Source organism: Hemitrygon akajei, chromosome 29 (assembly GCF_048418815.1).
Source record: "Hemitrygon akajei chromosome 29, sHemAka1.3, whole genome shotgun sequence".
In the NCBI taxonomy this organism is placed as follows: Eukaryota; Metazoa; Chordata; class Chondrichthyes; order Myliobatiformes; family Dasyatidae; genus Hemitrygon; species Hemitrygon akajei.
Genome location: NC_133152.1, coordinates 24,561,979 through 24,577,621, shown reverse-complemented (window position 1 = coordinate 24,577,621; position 15,643 = coordinate 24,561,979). Strand labels below are relative to the sequence as shown.

Below are 15,643 nucleotides of genomic sequence, written 5' to 3'. Positions count from 1 at the left end.
TGTGGTCCCAATACCAAACCCTGTGGCACCCCACTAGTCACCACCTGCCATTCCGAGAAACACCCATTCACCGCTACTCTTTACTTTCTATCTGCCAACCAGTTTTCTATCCATGTCAATGTCTTCCCCCCGATGCCCTGAGCTTTGATTTTACCCACCAATCTCCTATGTGGGACCTTATCAAATGCCTTCTGAAAATCGAGGTACACTACATCCACTGGATCTCCCTTGTCTAACCTCCTGGTTACATCCTCGAAAAACTCCAATAGATTAGTCAAGCATGATTTACCCTTGGTAAATCCATGCTGGCTCGGCCCAATCTTATCACTGCTATCTAGATATGCCACTATTTCATCCTTAATAATGGACTCTAGCATCTTCCCCACCACCGGTGTCAGGCTGACAGGTCGATAGTTCTCTGTTTTCTCCCTCCCTCCTTTCTTAAAAAGTGGGATAACATTAGCCATTCTCCAATCCTCAGGAACTGATCCTGAATCTAAGGAACATTGGAAAATGATTACCAATGCATCCGCAATTTCCAGGGCCACCTCCTTTAGTACCCTAGGATGCAGACCATCTGGACCTGGGATTTGTCAGCCTTCAGTCCCATCAGTCTACTCATCACCGTTTCCTTCCTAATGTCAATCTGTTTCATTTCCTCTGTTACCCTATGTCCTTGGCCCATCCATACATCTGGGAGATTGCTTGTGTCTTCCTTAGTGAAAACAGATCTAAAGTACTCATTAAATTCTTCTGCCATTTCTCTGTTTCCCATAACAATTTCACCCAATTCATTCTTCAAGGGCCCAACATTGTTCTTAACTATCTTCTTTCTCTTCACATACCTAAAAAAGCTTTTGCTATCTTCCTTTATATTCCTGGCTAGCTTGCGTTCGTACCTCATTTTTTCTCCCCGTATTGCCTTTTTAGTTAAGTTCTGTTGTTCCTTAAAAACTTCCCAATCATCTGTCCTCCCACTCACCTTAGCTCTGTCATACTTCCTTTTTTTTAATGCTATGCAATCTCTGACTTCCTTTGTCAACCACTGTGGCCCCTTTCCCCCCTTTGAATCCTTCCTTCTCTGGGGGATGAACTGATTTTGCACCTTGTGCATTATTCCCAAGGATACCTGCCATTGCTGTTCCACTGTCTTTTCTGCAAGGATATCCGTTCAGTTAACTTTGGCCAGCTCCTCCCTCATGGCTCCATAGTTTCCCCTGTTCAACTGCAACACTGACACCTCCGAGCTGCCCTTATCCTTCTCAAATTGCAGATAAAAACTTATCATATTATGATCACTACCTCCTAATGGCTCCTTTACTGCAAGATCGCTTATCAAATCCTGTTCATTACATAACACTAAATCCAGAAAAGTCTTGTCCCTGGTCGGCTCTCGTACAAGCTGTTCCAAGAATGCGTCCCGTAGGCACTCTACAAACTCCCTATCCTGTGGTCCAGCACCAACCTGATTCTCCAAGTTCACCTGCATGTTGAAATCCCCCATAACTACTGCGACATTACCTTTGCCACATGCCAATGTTAACTCCCTATTCAACTTGCACCCAATATCCAAGCTACTGTTTGGTGGCCTGTAGACAACACCCATTTGGGTCCTTTTGCCCTTACTGGTCCTCAGTTCTATCCACACAGACTCTACTTCTCCTGACCCTATGTCCCCCCTTGCAAAGGACTGAATCTCATTCCTCACCAACAGGGCCACCCCACCCCCTCTGCCCACATTTCTGTCCCTACGATAGCACGTATACCCTTGTACATTCATTTCCCAGGTCTGATCTCCCTGCAGCCATGTCTCCGTTATCCCAACAACATGAAGGATCCCACCCACCCTGCTCATGGACTGTTTGCCCCACTCCCATCAGGGAAAAGGCTGCTTAGCGTCCACAGCAGGACCACCAGACTCAGAAACAGTTAATCCCCCCCCCAACCTGTAAGGCTGATCAACCCCTCCATCGATTAACTCATCCCATCACCACTACGTACGCATCACCAAGCCTCACCTTATGTACATACAGTCAGCCTATGTGTATAATAGCCAATGTGTACATTGTCCTTTATAGGATTGCTTTTATATTTATATATATTATATTTTATGTGTTCTTTATGCTCAGTGTTTTTAATGCTGTGTCAGATCCGAAGTAAGAATCATTTCCTTCTCCTTTACACTTGTGCTGAAGAGCGACGATAAGGCATCTTGAATCTTGAATAGTAAATAAGCTGCCATCCAAGTGTTAACAGGGAGTTCACACAGACCTCTTTGGAAATGGATGGTCATGTTGTCTGGCACGGTGGTGGCCTGGTTAAAGCCAGCACCACAGGTAACACACTCAAGAAGACATTGTCTGTTTGGACACGGCAACTTCACCCATACCACTTGAGGTCAGGTTATTATTTTGTTTAGGGATTTATACCAGGTCTTCAAAAGCCAGAAGGTCATTTGAGAGCCCGTTGCCCTCACACAGTAGGATGGAAGGGTCCTTTCCAACATTTTATGTCCCTGAATGCTGTGGCCTCCGAATTAACCCAGACCTTGGCCAGATGAAGCTCTCCGATTGAAAAACCATCACACCCACTCAATTTATCAAACCCAGGGCTGGTTCGCTCCCAAATGGCTTTCGATAAAAGCAGAACAGCCTTTAGTTAATGTGATACTGGAATGCAGCCATGTTCGACACACAACCTCCTTCCACAGGAGCAGGTGGAGCTGCTTCTCCTCAGTAAAATAGTTCTGAGTACCCTTGTCCCTTTGCCTCAATCATCGCCTAGTGCTTATGCCCTAACTTTTTTACCTCAGCTTAGATATCAGAGTTGCAATCCTCTTTCTTACCAGTTGTAAAGGTCTATGCACCACAGCCTACCATCCTCTCTGCTCCTCTTAAAGCGTTTCCACATGTTGCATTAACTCTCTCCTCATTCATCCTCAAAAATGTGTCATCTATCATTTCTTCACGTTAAATTTCATCTGGTATTTGTTTGCCCCATCTGCAGACATCACTCCCATGTCCCACTGCAGACAACTGTAGCCCTTCTCCGAAACAGTCAGCCATCTTATTTTGTATTAACGCAACCGGATTTTGAATCGGGATCATCAGCATATGTTGTGAAATTTATTGACTTTGCGGCAGCAGTACAATGCAATACAATGCAATATATAGAGAGCAAAAACTGTGAGTTACAGTATGTATATAGATATTAAATTGGTAAATAAGTAGTGCAAAAATAGAAATAAAGCACGTGAGATAGGGCCCAGGGGTTCAATGTCCATTCATAAATCGGATGACACAGGGAAGAAGCTGTTCTGAATCACTGAGTGTGTGCCTTCAGGCTTCATACCTGCTTCTTGATGGTAACAATGAGAAGAGGGCATGTCCTGGGTGATGGGGGTCCTTAATAATGGATGCCACCTTTTCGGGGCCTCATTCCTTGAAGATATCTGGATACTGTGGATGGAGCTGACCAATTTTACAACTCTCTTGCGGCTAATTTCGATTTTTAGCCCTACCCTAAACACATGCGTGTGCAAATGTGCAATTCCAACATACGAGCACACACGTGTGTGCACATGCATACATGTATATAAATGCACACAAGCATGTGCACACGCATGAGACACACACACACACACACACACACACACATGGTATATGTATGATATTGACACCAACGCCCAAGAACGGAAAAGCCTACAAGAAGTAGTGGACACAGCCCAGTCCATCACATGAAAAGCCCTCTCCATCAGAAAGCCCGTCTACATGGAGCGTGGCCGCAAGAAAGCAGCATCCATCATCGGGGCCCCACCATCCAGGCCGCGCTCTCTTCTCATTGCCGCCGTTGGGAAGGAGACAGAGAAGCCTTGGATCCCACACCACCAGGTTCAGGAGCAGTCATTACCTTTCAACCATCAGGCTGCTGAACCAGCGAGGGTAACGTCACTCAGCTCAACTCTGAGCTGATTCCACAGCCCACAGACTCACTTTCAAGGGCCCTACAACTCAGATTCTCAGTTTCATTTATTAATCATTATTATTATTAGTTTTGCACTTGCACAGTTTGTCTTTTGCACACTGGTTGTTTGTCAGTGTTTCTGTGCAGTTTTTCATTGGTTCTCTTCCTACTGTGAATGCCCGCAAGAAAATGAATCTCAGGGTTGTATACGGTGACATATACGTACTTTGATAATAAATTTACTTTGAAGGACGGAGGTGCGTGGAGACCTTGTGCATTCCCTCTTCCATCACTGGAGATGAGTGAATTCTGCACGTTTGAAGGAAACATCATCTGGTGTTTATGGACATCAGCAGCCCCAAGATCCCCTAAAGGTCACATGTCAGCGTTTCTTCAATGTCTCTGGGTCTAAATCCTGACTGGAGCTCCCCACCAGGGTGTTGCACGGACTTCAATGACCGCTCACTACAACCTTCTCAAGAGAGACCGGGGAAGAGCGAGAAATGCCAGCGTCCCTGTTGCTGCCCACTGCCCAAGAAGTGGGCTTCGGGAATGATACTGTGCTGCCCGCGGGCGGTGTCGACAAACTGAAGATGAATAATAATTGAACCCCAGTTGAAAATCTCATAAAAGGCTGACTTTAAATGGGCCAGGGAAGTTGACTTTGAAAAATGTAATGAGGTCCACATGACATTGCTTTCAAGTGACGCACTTCTCTCCATCGGCTCAGACCAATCCCATTCCTGCTCCATTCTGGCTTTTGCTCCCTACTGTGCTCAGAACTTTGTTTCTCTTTACTCCTCAGGAATCACGCCAGTCCTGCTCCATTCCGGATGCTGCCAAACTTCTTGCGAGGCTTCTGAGCTCCTAACATCAGGCAAATAATTCCATCGTGCTCAAGACTTGTGGAGATGTTTCAGGAGGTGAGTCACTCACCACAAGACACCAAGTCCCTGGCCTGCTCCTGTCTACAACAGGACTGTCCCAGCTACTGTTGCTGGTAAATACTGAGCCCCAGGGCACTTGGCTCTGTTTGAGTCACTGACATCAAAGCTCGGTGGTTTCCACACACTCACCACTCTCTGCGTAAAGGGGAAGACAGTTCGTGCTTCATGTCTGAAGCTTTAGGTTCTGATGAAGTCATCAACCTCAGGCTTTTCTGCCACAGCTTCTGCTTACTGACTTCCAGGTTCATTCCTCATTTGCCAAAGACCTTATCTGGGAAGAAGGTCCTTCGGGAGTCAGCCAGCTGCCACCATGTCTCTCTTGGTAATGGACACTGAAGGTCCCATCCAAACCACATTCTATACCCAAGAAGGATGTATCCGTACGAGATGGGTGTGTCAGTGTGAGACAGATGTGTCAGTGTGAGATGGATATGTCAGTGTGAGACAGACGTGTCAGTGTGAGATGGGTGTGTCAGTATGAGACAGATGTGCCAGTGTGAGATGGGTGTGTCAGTATGAGATGGGTGTGTCAGTGTGAGATGGGTGTGTCAGTGTGAGACAGACGTGTCAGTGTGAGATGGGTGTGTCAGTATGAGACAGATGTGCCAGTGTGAGATGGGTGTGTCAGTATGAGATGGGTGTGTCAGTGTGAGACAGACGTGTCAGTGTGAGATGGGTGTGTAAGTATGAGACAGACGTGTCAGTGTGAGATGGGTGTGTCAGTATGAGACAGATGTGCCAGTGTGAGATGGGTGTGTCAGTGTGAGATGGGTGTGTCAGTGTGAGACAGACGTGTCAGAGTGAGATGGGTGTGTCAGTATGAGACAGACGTGCCAGTGTGAGATGGGTATGTCGGTGTGTGGGTGTATCAGTGTGAGACAGATGTGTCATTATGAAATGGATGTGTCAGTGTGAGATGGGTGTGTCAGGATGGGACAGAAGTGTCAGTGTGAGATGGGTGTGTCAGTTGCTGAAGTGTGTGTACGGTTGAGTGAGTTGTGGACATTGCATGTTGGTGCTGGAAGCCAGGTGACGCTTGTAGGCTGCCCATCCCAATCCTTGCTGACTTGATGTGGTGCAAACAACATGTTGACCTGCGTGTCTTGATGTACATGTGACAAGTAAAGCTAAATGTTATTTTTAAAATTTTTGCTTCTTGTGTTCAGTGTAAGGAACTCAAAGGTGTGTTCTGTGATCCGGCAGTCGCAGAGAATGCTTTGTTGGGCGTTAAGGACAATCCGCCCACCATTTTCATCCACAGAAACGAATGGGTTGAGATTCCTAAGATATCTGGTAACAGCAGAGCGAGGAATGATGGCGTACAGCCAAGCTGGTACATAATCAGTAGGAAGGACCAATATCAAGATAAAATTAAACAGACATGGCAGATTACACAAAAAGAATAGTCGGTCTTTCACCTGGTCCTCAATTCAATTTTAAAAACAACGCATGTCACAAAGCATCCCTAACTTGTGATTGGATCATTCAGCTGCGATAAGAAACTTGCCACAGTTTGAATAGTAGGTGTTGTGCCAGAAATGTGCTACAGAATCTTTAATGATGTGCTCTGTGTATCGGCTTCCGTGGCAAAAAGACACAAAGATCGGAACATGAGCGTTGGGAAGATTCAATCAAAATCGCAATCTTAAAGCAAAGAAATTGAATGACTGTAGTTCCTCAAACCATGCATCAGAATGAGGAGTGATTGTAAGGAGGCGTATAAAATTCTGAGCGACGTAGATCGAGGGAATGCACCTAGTCTATTTCCCAGGATTGGGATGTCGAAAAAAACAAGGGAGTATATATAAGTGAGAGGGAAGAGATTTAAGGTGAACCTGAAAGGCAACTTTTTTACCCCGAGCTTGGTCTGTGCACAGACTGAACTGCCTGAGGAAGTGACTGGGGCAGGTACGCTTGCCAAATTGAAAGGCGCTCTGACAAGTACATGGATAGGAAAGGTCTAGTGGAAATGGGGCCAATTGCGGCTAGCTCTGATGGGAACTTCGGCTGATGTGAAACCACTGGGCCAGACTCATACTGCGCTGTTTGACTCTTGACTCTGGCTCAAGGCAACTTTCATAGCAAACAAGCTTAAAGAACGTGTTCAACGATATACAATCAAAGTGATTGTCTCAGTCTTATTCTCAGAGCCATATTAATAAGTAGGCTTCTCATATGCATGGGCTTTGTAAGTAGAACATTCAAAGTTAAGTGTTCTGTCCTTTTTTTATAGTGACTTCAACAGAGATTTCAGGAAGTTTGCATCAAGTGGCTCCATACTTGACAAATTATAAATATTTTGCTGACGTCTTCCCAACCTTTAATATGCCACGGACCAATACCATTAGGCAAGGGGTCCATAGACCCCAGGTTGGGAAGAACTGTGACTTAAGCTAATACTTGCAGACTTAGCATCTGGTGGAAGTAGTTATTTTTCTCATTTACCTGTTGAAGCTCTTCCTTTCCAAACGTGAGTCATTCATTGAAGGGTGGTAGGTGCAGCAGTATTGTACAACTCTAAAATAAGTCCTTCATCTCCAGAACTAAAGAACATCGACAAAAGTGCAGATACAGCAGCATGTAGGTGTAACACCTAACCAACAGGCTGGTATATGTCTAGGGGAAAAGGAGATCCAGCCACACACCAACCCCACCTCCCGTACACGCAGGTGCTGTGAGAATCAAGTTTAAGCCTCGCGCCCGCACACAGTATCAAATTCACACCAGATACCGTTATGAAATACACTTTAAAGAGTTTACTAAAACTAAAAGAGTACTAGGCAATACAATATATATGAAAGGAAAGAAAAAAAACAAAAGGCGCCAACTTATCAAAGTTCAGTCAGTTTAGTGCACATCGTTGGAGCTCAACCATCGAACCATTCGACCCCTCGTCGCTTGCCTCTGACCTCCACGTCTTCACACCTGGGACCACCCCCGGTGGTCAACCAAGCACTGCAGCGCACGTCCACCTTCCTCGGCGTCTTCCTCTTGACTCTCCTCAAAAGACCGCGAACCCCCCCCCCCCCCCAAGTTCCCAGCCTCACAAGACAAAATAACATTCCCCATTGGTTAACAAACGAATACAATCCCCATATCAGCAAGTCTAAAGCTAAACAACTGCGAGAGAAACACTTATCAGACAAAGAAGCATTCCTACTCTTAACAAACCAAAGAAGCCATTTTGAGTAACATACACAGGACATTGTACATAGGGTAATTGGTGGGACGTTCAGGAGCATGTTGCAGTGGCACTGTAACTCTGGGCAGGTCAAGAGGGCATTCTGAACAAGGGCTCCCAGATCAGTATGGTGCATAAGTACACCATCAAAATGACAGAAGCAGGAGTATTGAAGAAAGACATTGCAAAACATCCATGTGTCTGGATGAGATCGATATGTCAGTATGAAGGGTTTACTAGTTAGCCCACATTCAACTACTAAACTAGACAAGAGAACAATAAGGAGATGAATGAGTAACCTTAGCTAGGAAAACGTGGGAAGCTCGTGTGGAATGGGTGGTTTCTGTGGTGCCTCTTCCACCCACTGAGTGACCTAGGTCAAACCACAATTGACATTTCACGTCGAGCCATAAAACTAGTCAACCAGTGGGCCCAGAATTCCACTGAACACGGCCACAGAATTATTCGCAAGACAAAACGGGATGGATAAGCTTAATGGCGGAAGGGAAATTCATGAGAGATAGACACAATAGACCCAGAATAAGACTCGGACAGAGTGGTAATGTGTTTATTCACGCTTTGACCACCCCTTCAAGCGGTGGGCAGGTTCAGTTGTGACAGCATATTGAAAATAGTCAGTACTTATGAATGCTGCTCAGGGTGATACTCGAGCTATAAGCATTAGTTAGTTTCTTTTTTTTTGAATTAGCACACATTTGGAATGTCAGCTTCCTTGCGTAAAAAGCAAACATATGTAGAAAAGAGCTCACTAAAGATCCCTCAGTTTCTGTTGGTCAATGAGCATCATTAGAGCAAAAAGGGATTACTTCATGTAAACTCCTTACTTAATGATGCAGCTTGAGACTAAATTTTGTCACTGAAGGACGTGGGAAAATGAATCTATTAACATTCACAGTGCCAATTGGCAGTTCTATATCATCCTTGCCAACTAACCATTGCCAAGAGATTGCTGAAATTCCAAGAGACCAGTCTAACTGTGGAGAAAGGGTGGTGAGAGTTCGATTAAACTGCATAAGTTTCAGTTTTCTTATCAACCCATATTAATTTGATTTGCTTTATTCCAGAATGCCAATTTTCCTTGGTTTAATGTATGAGAAATGTTCGGTAGCTCTGGATCTGTACTTGTTGGAATTTAGAAGGACGAGGGAGGATTTCATTGAAATCTACCAAACACTGAACAACCTGGCAGAGAGGGTGAGGAGACTTGTCCATTGGTAGGAGAGTCTATGAATTGAGGGCACAGCCTAGGAATAAAGGGGCATACCTTTAGAACTGAGATGAGGAGGAATTTCTGCAGGGGATGGTGAATCTGGAATCTGTTATCAGAGTGGGCTGCAAAGGTCAAGTCATTGAGTGTACTTAAGGCAGAGATTCAAAGGTTTTTGATGGGTAAAGGGGTTAAGGGTTACAGGGAAAAGGAAGGAGAATAGGCTTGAAAATAAAACAGCAATGATTGAATGCCCAAGCAGGCTTAATGGATCAAATGGGCTAATTCTCTTATATCTTATTGTCTATGGTCTTTGCAATTCTTTGTCTGGATACAGAAACAACTATAACATGTAAATGCCCTGCTTTATCCATCTCTTATGACCTGCGTGGCCTCTTCGCTCTGCGGATTTGACTGCAAGGGTCTTGCACTGGGAACCAAAGCCAAGAGGTGTAGTGGTTATGAAGGTGCAGGAGCTCCTGTCGAGCAAAACCAGAGGGCCTCAAGAAACGAGCAGCCAGCCTTTAAAAACACTGCAGAATTTTGTTGAGTTTATTGAAATCAGACGATTCACTCTGAGACCAAGCTCCCCAACAGCTGATGACCCTGGATTGTATACTGGAAGTGAGTTTGACGCCTTACACGACTATAAAAATCATAGGGCTTCATACCACAGAAGGAGACCATTCGACCCATTTTGGAAATTGCCAGCCAGAAGCCTATTTGGATTAAACCTAGATTGAAGTCGGTGTCTTCTGGATTCATGGAAAACTATTGTCCGTGTTGCTTTATCCTGAGGCTCAAAGTGAAGTAATGAACATTCCTCTCAGGCAATGAACAGAAAAATCAGACCCTTTGACTTTGCCTGATTTGGGGAATAAATCTGCAGTATTTACATTAGTGGGTTATATAAATAGCTTCATCTCCCAGATGTCTGGCTTACTACATTGGTCTCTGACATTCATGAGGTGCTATTATAATATGCAATCAAACTTGGGGGAGGTGTGCAGTATCATTAGTTTGAGGTAATTCTCTTTATCCCAGGAATGAGGAGTTTACTAGATGGACAGCTATTGGAACTGTGGTCATTCAAGAGCAGCTGAAACGGATACTCAGTTGCTCATCCTGGGGGTTGTCAAACCAGATACTTTGCCAGATCAGAGACACAGGAGATTCTGCAGACGCCAGAAATCTTGAGCAACACACACACAGCATGCTGGAGGAACCCAGCAGATCAGGCAGCATCCGTGCTGGGGAAATGAACAGTTGATGTTTCTGGCCAAAACCCTTCATCAGCACTGGTGAAGAGTCCTGGTCTGAAATGTCGACCGTTCATTCCCCTCCACAGATGCTGCCTGACCTGCTGAGTTCCTCCAGCATTTTGTGTGTGTTGCTTTCCCAGACCTCCTCTGCTTTACAGAAGGGAAACTTTTTACATTTGGTAACATATGTGGCCTAAAATTGCATTTAATTCTTGCTAACACGAGGAAATCTGCAGATGCTGGAAATTCAAACAACAACACACACGAAATGCTGGTGGAACACAGCAGGCCAGGCAGCATCTATAAGGAGAAGCACTGTCGACGTTTCAGACGTCAGGACGAAGGGTCTCGGCCCGAAACGTCGACAGTGCTTCTCCCTATAGATGCTGCCTGGCCTGCTGCATTCCACCAGCATTTTGTGTGTGTTGTTGTTTAATTCTTGCTGCTTCCATATCTGTTAGTTTGTATCTCATCAGTGAGACAAACCTCTCTATTAAATATGGTAACAGCTAAAGCAGTTCTTATCCATGAAAGACTATCTTCTTCTTTTGCTCTTTAATTGTCAGACAATGCAACCAACTCTGTTCTGCTTTTACTATGTTCCTGCTCTTGCTGTCCCTGAACTGATTGGTCAGTCACAGGTCTGCAAGCCCCTGGATGTCCTCCTGCACGTGAATCAACCACATACAGTGCTTCTCTGACAGTTTAGATGACCACTCCCACAGTCAAAAATCTGTTCAAGTTCCCACTTTCGGGAGATCATAACATTTTATTGAGACACAGCGCTGAAAAGGACCTTCGAGCTGCACACCCCCGCAACCCCCAATTTAACCCTTGCCTAATCACAGGGCAACTTACAATGACCAATTAACCCACCAACCACTGCATCCTTGGACTGTGGGAGGGAACCGGAGCACCCGGAGGAAACCCACACGGTCACCGGGAGAATGTACAATCTCCTCACGGGCAGCAGCGGGAATTGAACCCTGGTCGCTGGTACTGTAAAGCATTGTGCTAGCCGTTATGCTACTGTGCTCATGATGTGCTTGAATAGATTATCCTTCAGGTTTCCATTAGAGTTAATTTACTTGTCACAAATCCCCAACTCTTCAATGAACTAAAATCAATATCTTCTATTAAATAGCATTGTTAGGAAGAATAAAAGATCATTCTTCTTTCCATGTGAAACTCCCCTTGGATGTAGCCATATGTACCAAGGGTCAGTTTTATTAATGCTTTTGAAAATGGGTTTAGAATATAGAACACAGGAATCTACAGCACATTATAGGCCCTTCGGCCCACAATGTTGTGCCGACCATGTGACCTACTCTAGAAACTGCCTAGATTATCAATAAAAGTAGAATTTAATAAGTATCTAATGTTCTGCATGATTTAAAAAGCAATATTTAATCATTAGTCACTGCGCCGTTTAATATTGATCAGTTTTCTCACAGGACAACATTCTAAAATCAAAATGCGATCGTTTAGTGTGTGAGCTGGAAGAAAACCGATTTTGGAAGGGGCTTCCCAAGATATTGTGGAAACTGAGAAGGCTGCGCTTTTAGGACAACACCGGACTGGAATCAGTGGGTAATTTCTACCTCCAATCAAAAGGGATCAAAATGCTGCTTCTGAACTTCACGCCCGTGATTTACACGCAACTACTCTCCACTCAGTGCCGTTTTCTGGAGAAAATGGTCCCACGTTCATTGGGAGAAGTTGCCCTGTCCCTTGCGCTCATTCAGCTGGTTTTGTTCGCAGTGTCTGTTTTGCTGCGAATAATCAATCCTCCCCGTGGCGCCTCCGCCTAACCGGGAAGCGTGAAAGAGAGAGAGCACAGCCTGCCGTTTGCCGTTTGCCCGACTCCGGCCGGATTCGGCTTTCAGCACTGGCAGACTCAGGGAGAGATCCGAGGCCACTTGCCCAAAGAGACAAGAGCAGCTCTGCTTTCCCCGTGCTGTCACAGAGACGCGGAAGTGCAAATCCTCCGGAGCCCCGCAACCTAGGTCACGCCTCCAACCTACAACGCAGGAGCCGACTCCCACTCCTGCCTTCCCTGAGTTTAGACCGCTCTCGGCAGCTGGCGTTCCACGTCCCGCCCGCTTGCTCTTCTATACCCACAAATACCCAATTCGCCATCCATCGTCACCAGCGGGAACCCACTCACTTTTCAATAGCTGGTCCCCAAAAGAATCGAATCGCCCTTTCGCGGATCAATACTTTAAACTGAGATCTTCCACCCCAAGAGGGGGCCGCTCTGATCCCACTCCCCATCCCAACAGCGCCCAAGCTAGAGGGGACACGGCTCTTCATAACTCATTCCGCCGCATCTCTACTCCACACTGCAACACCTCCTGTCCCGGGGGAAAGGGCTACGAATGTCACCAGACGCTCGGTACCGTGCAAGCGACTTTTGTCTGGCATTGTTAACTGACAGTGTGCAGATCGTGAGCCGGACAGACACCCTTTAGGGGCGAGTAAGCGCCGCGAGACAGAACGAGTTCAGTCCTTTACTCACCTCCTCGCTGTTGCTCAGTGTGGTGTTGAAGGGCTCGGTGTGCTGGTTTAACCTCGGCGATCGCCTGGCAGTCGCCTGCCTGTACACGGCGAGCTGATGCCACACGATGGTGGTCAAGATCGCCGCTCTCCAGCCTCTCATTGTCAGCGCCGAGCAGGTCGGGGGTGCAGAAGCGGCTGCACTTCAACGCCAAGCTGTTGGGAGATGTGCCGTGCTCACACGCGGGTGAATCAGAGGCATCGGATGGGTCCGCCAGGAAAACACCGGCTCACGGCGGCCAACGTCAAAAATAAACGCTGCTTTGAGGGAAATGTCGGAGCTTTAAAAAACAAATATATATATATATATCGTAGATGGGATGGGGTGCCGGATTAATCCCGGATGGCAAAACCCGGGTCAGTTATCGTCTACACTGCCGTTTTGCAGAGCGGCTGCTCCCGCTCCCGCCAGTTAGTGCCGCCAGCAGAGTGCGGATGTCCCCGCTCTGGCAGACTGCAGACACCCCTCGGGAAACATTCCACCCCCCCCCCCCGCACCTCTCCCGAGCCCGGGGTCGGTGCCTTTAATCCTGTGCACTTTCCGATCCTTGTTAAAGAGGAGGAAGGTGTGGGGGGGGGGTCTGTTTAAAGTAATAATCTGCCTGCGAACATTAATCCTCCTCTCAAAGGAAATTGACCATCAGATGTCAAGGATTGGATCCCAATAACTTGACCATCCGCACGACAGGAGTGCACAGCTCCTGGTGGGCGGGGGGGAGGTGGTGGTGGTTAGGAATTTCTCACATGCCTCCGATCGCTCGCTCCTTGTTTGTGGAGGAGGTGGAGAGCGGTGAAACAGCTCCCACCGAGCCTGTGTGCAGTCTGTTTAATCCATTATCAGCAGCAGAGGCGGCGACGCGCTCCCTCCGAGAGTGACTCTTTTAACAGAACGCCGCGGGAAAGAGATGAGAGGCTGTGAAGCCCGAGCCGAGGGCTTGTGTCAGTCCCTCACCGTCTCTACTTTTCATCGCCTTCCCGGGGGCATTGTTCTGTTTTATAGCGTGAGGTTGTGTTATCTTGCTTGACCATCAGTGATGCGCCAAATCATTCGTAGTGTTACCTTGCCGGATAAATATTATCATGTTTCTACAACTTTTTTTTAAAAAAAACATAACACACGCAAAAAGACGCCAGAGAATAGAAAAGTTTTGCAAACTATTACAAAGTCAGTACCTCACTTGGAGAGTGGGTTTATCGTGAAGAATACAAGCTCAATTAATATATTTTAAAATGTAAAACCTCGGTTCAATACGTTGCATAATGTAACAAGTTGCTTAATATTTTTGTCAATAAATGGTTCAAATATAACATGCAATACAATTATAATTAGGTGCAGAATTAGGACAATTAATCTGTTTTTAAATTATTTGATACTTTAAAAAATACAAATTACTTTTGGTTATGCAGATATCCATTTGGATTTTTCGTGGAGTTTCATAAATGTGGAACCTATTTAAAAACAGTGCATTCATATTACATTCTATATAGAAATATGGAAAAAAAAACCCCTCAGCGCAGTTTGTGGGAATCTGGGCGCTGCTTTTCATCCAAGTCCCAACAATGCGAGGGAACCTGATGTATTTATGGGAATGTGGAGTATTACCAGAAATGACACCGTCCTACAAGCGACGGGAATCAGTCCCACGGACCGTGGCAAACCAGCCCAGAGTTACGGCAGCAGGACGTTATGAGTACAGTACCGGGAAAATGAACCACGTGCACAGCATGTACGCAACCGGACACGCCGGCCGCACGAAATGCAGTCTTTTGGGAATGCAATCCCAATTAGAGCTCGCAGCAAGTGTATGATAAATTATGTCGAGGTACAGAAAATCTGAAGATACAGAAGTTGGTATGTTACGCAATTAAACTAAATGCTCGGATTATATACTACAGACGCCCTCTAGACTGTCATTGTGCCGAGCAATCCAGAAGTATTTGCTATCTGTGTTGGATTCGTACTAATCTCGTCTTTAATTCCTCTATTTCAAAATACCCAGCCGCCACGATTCCCGTCATAAGTACACTAATAGGCAAAAATCCTGTCAGAATTTCTTTTGGTGAGGTTTGAATCCATCTCTGCAATTGAAGCTTTCAGACTTGGTTGGCAAAGGGAGGGAGGAGCGATTGTTGCTTCCCACTTCATCACCTTGGGTGGGAAAAAACAAAAGTAATTTTACTAAATCCTCGTTAAGTCAGACAACAGCCTGTAGGATGTTTACTACACCCGCGCCTTGATAAAAACACAATATATACTGTTACGTCGGCGCGGGCGTTATCAGGACAGAAACTCCACAGGTACACATACCTGGGAATAGCGAGATGCCTGTATTTGTCAAACTGCTTGCTGGGAATACTCATATCAGATTAACAGGAAATCCGCACGGCCTGTTCTCATGGAATAGACACACGTTCGCTACCGTAATGGCAAACTGGTGCATGGTTCCAGGAGAGAGAGAATTTTGTAATATATTACTTCGCTTCCCCCAGGCCGCCCCCCCCCCCC

The 15,643-nt window shown here is 45.9% G+C and overlaps 1 protein-coding gene across 2 annotated transcripts in view; it reads right to left on the bottom strand.

The window, feature by feature from the left end:
• Nucleotides 1-14,547, bottom strand: part of c1qtnf12 (C1q and TNF related 12) — a 78,793-nt gene extending 64,246 nt beyond the window's left edge. The window contains exons 1-2 of one of the 2 annotated variants that reach the window (XM_073031917.1): nt 14,531-14,547; nt 13,100-13,398 (exon numbers count right to left, since the gene is read on the bottom strand). In XM_073031917.1, the coding sequence (XP_072888018.1) occupies nt 13,100-13,240 (141 nt within the window). In that variant the 5' untranslated portion in view covers nt 13,241-13,398; nt 14,531-14,547. Of the gene's footprint in view, nt 1-13,099; nt 13,611-14,530 lie in introns of those variants that run through there. The other variant, XM_073031918.1, reaches the window with a different exon arrangement.
• Between the last annotated feature and the right edge of the window lie 1,096 nt (nt 14,548-15,643).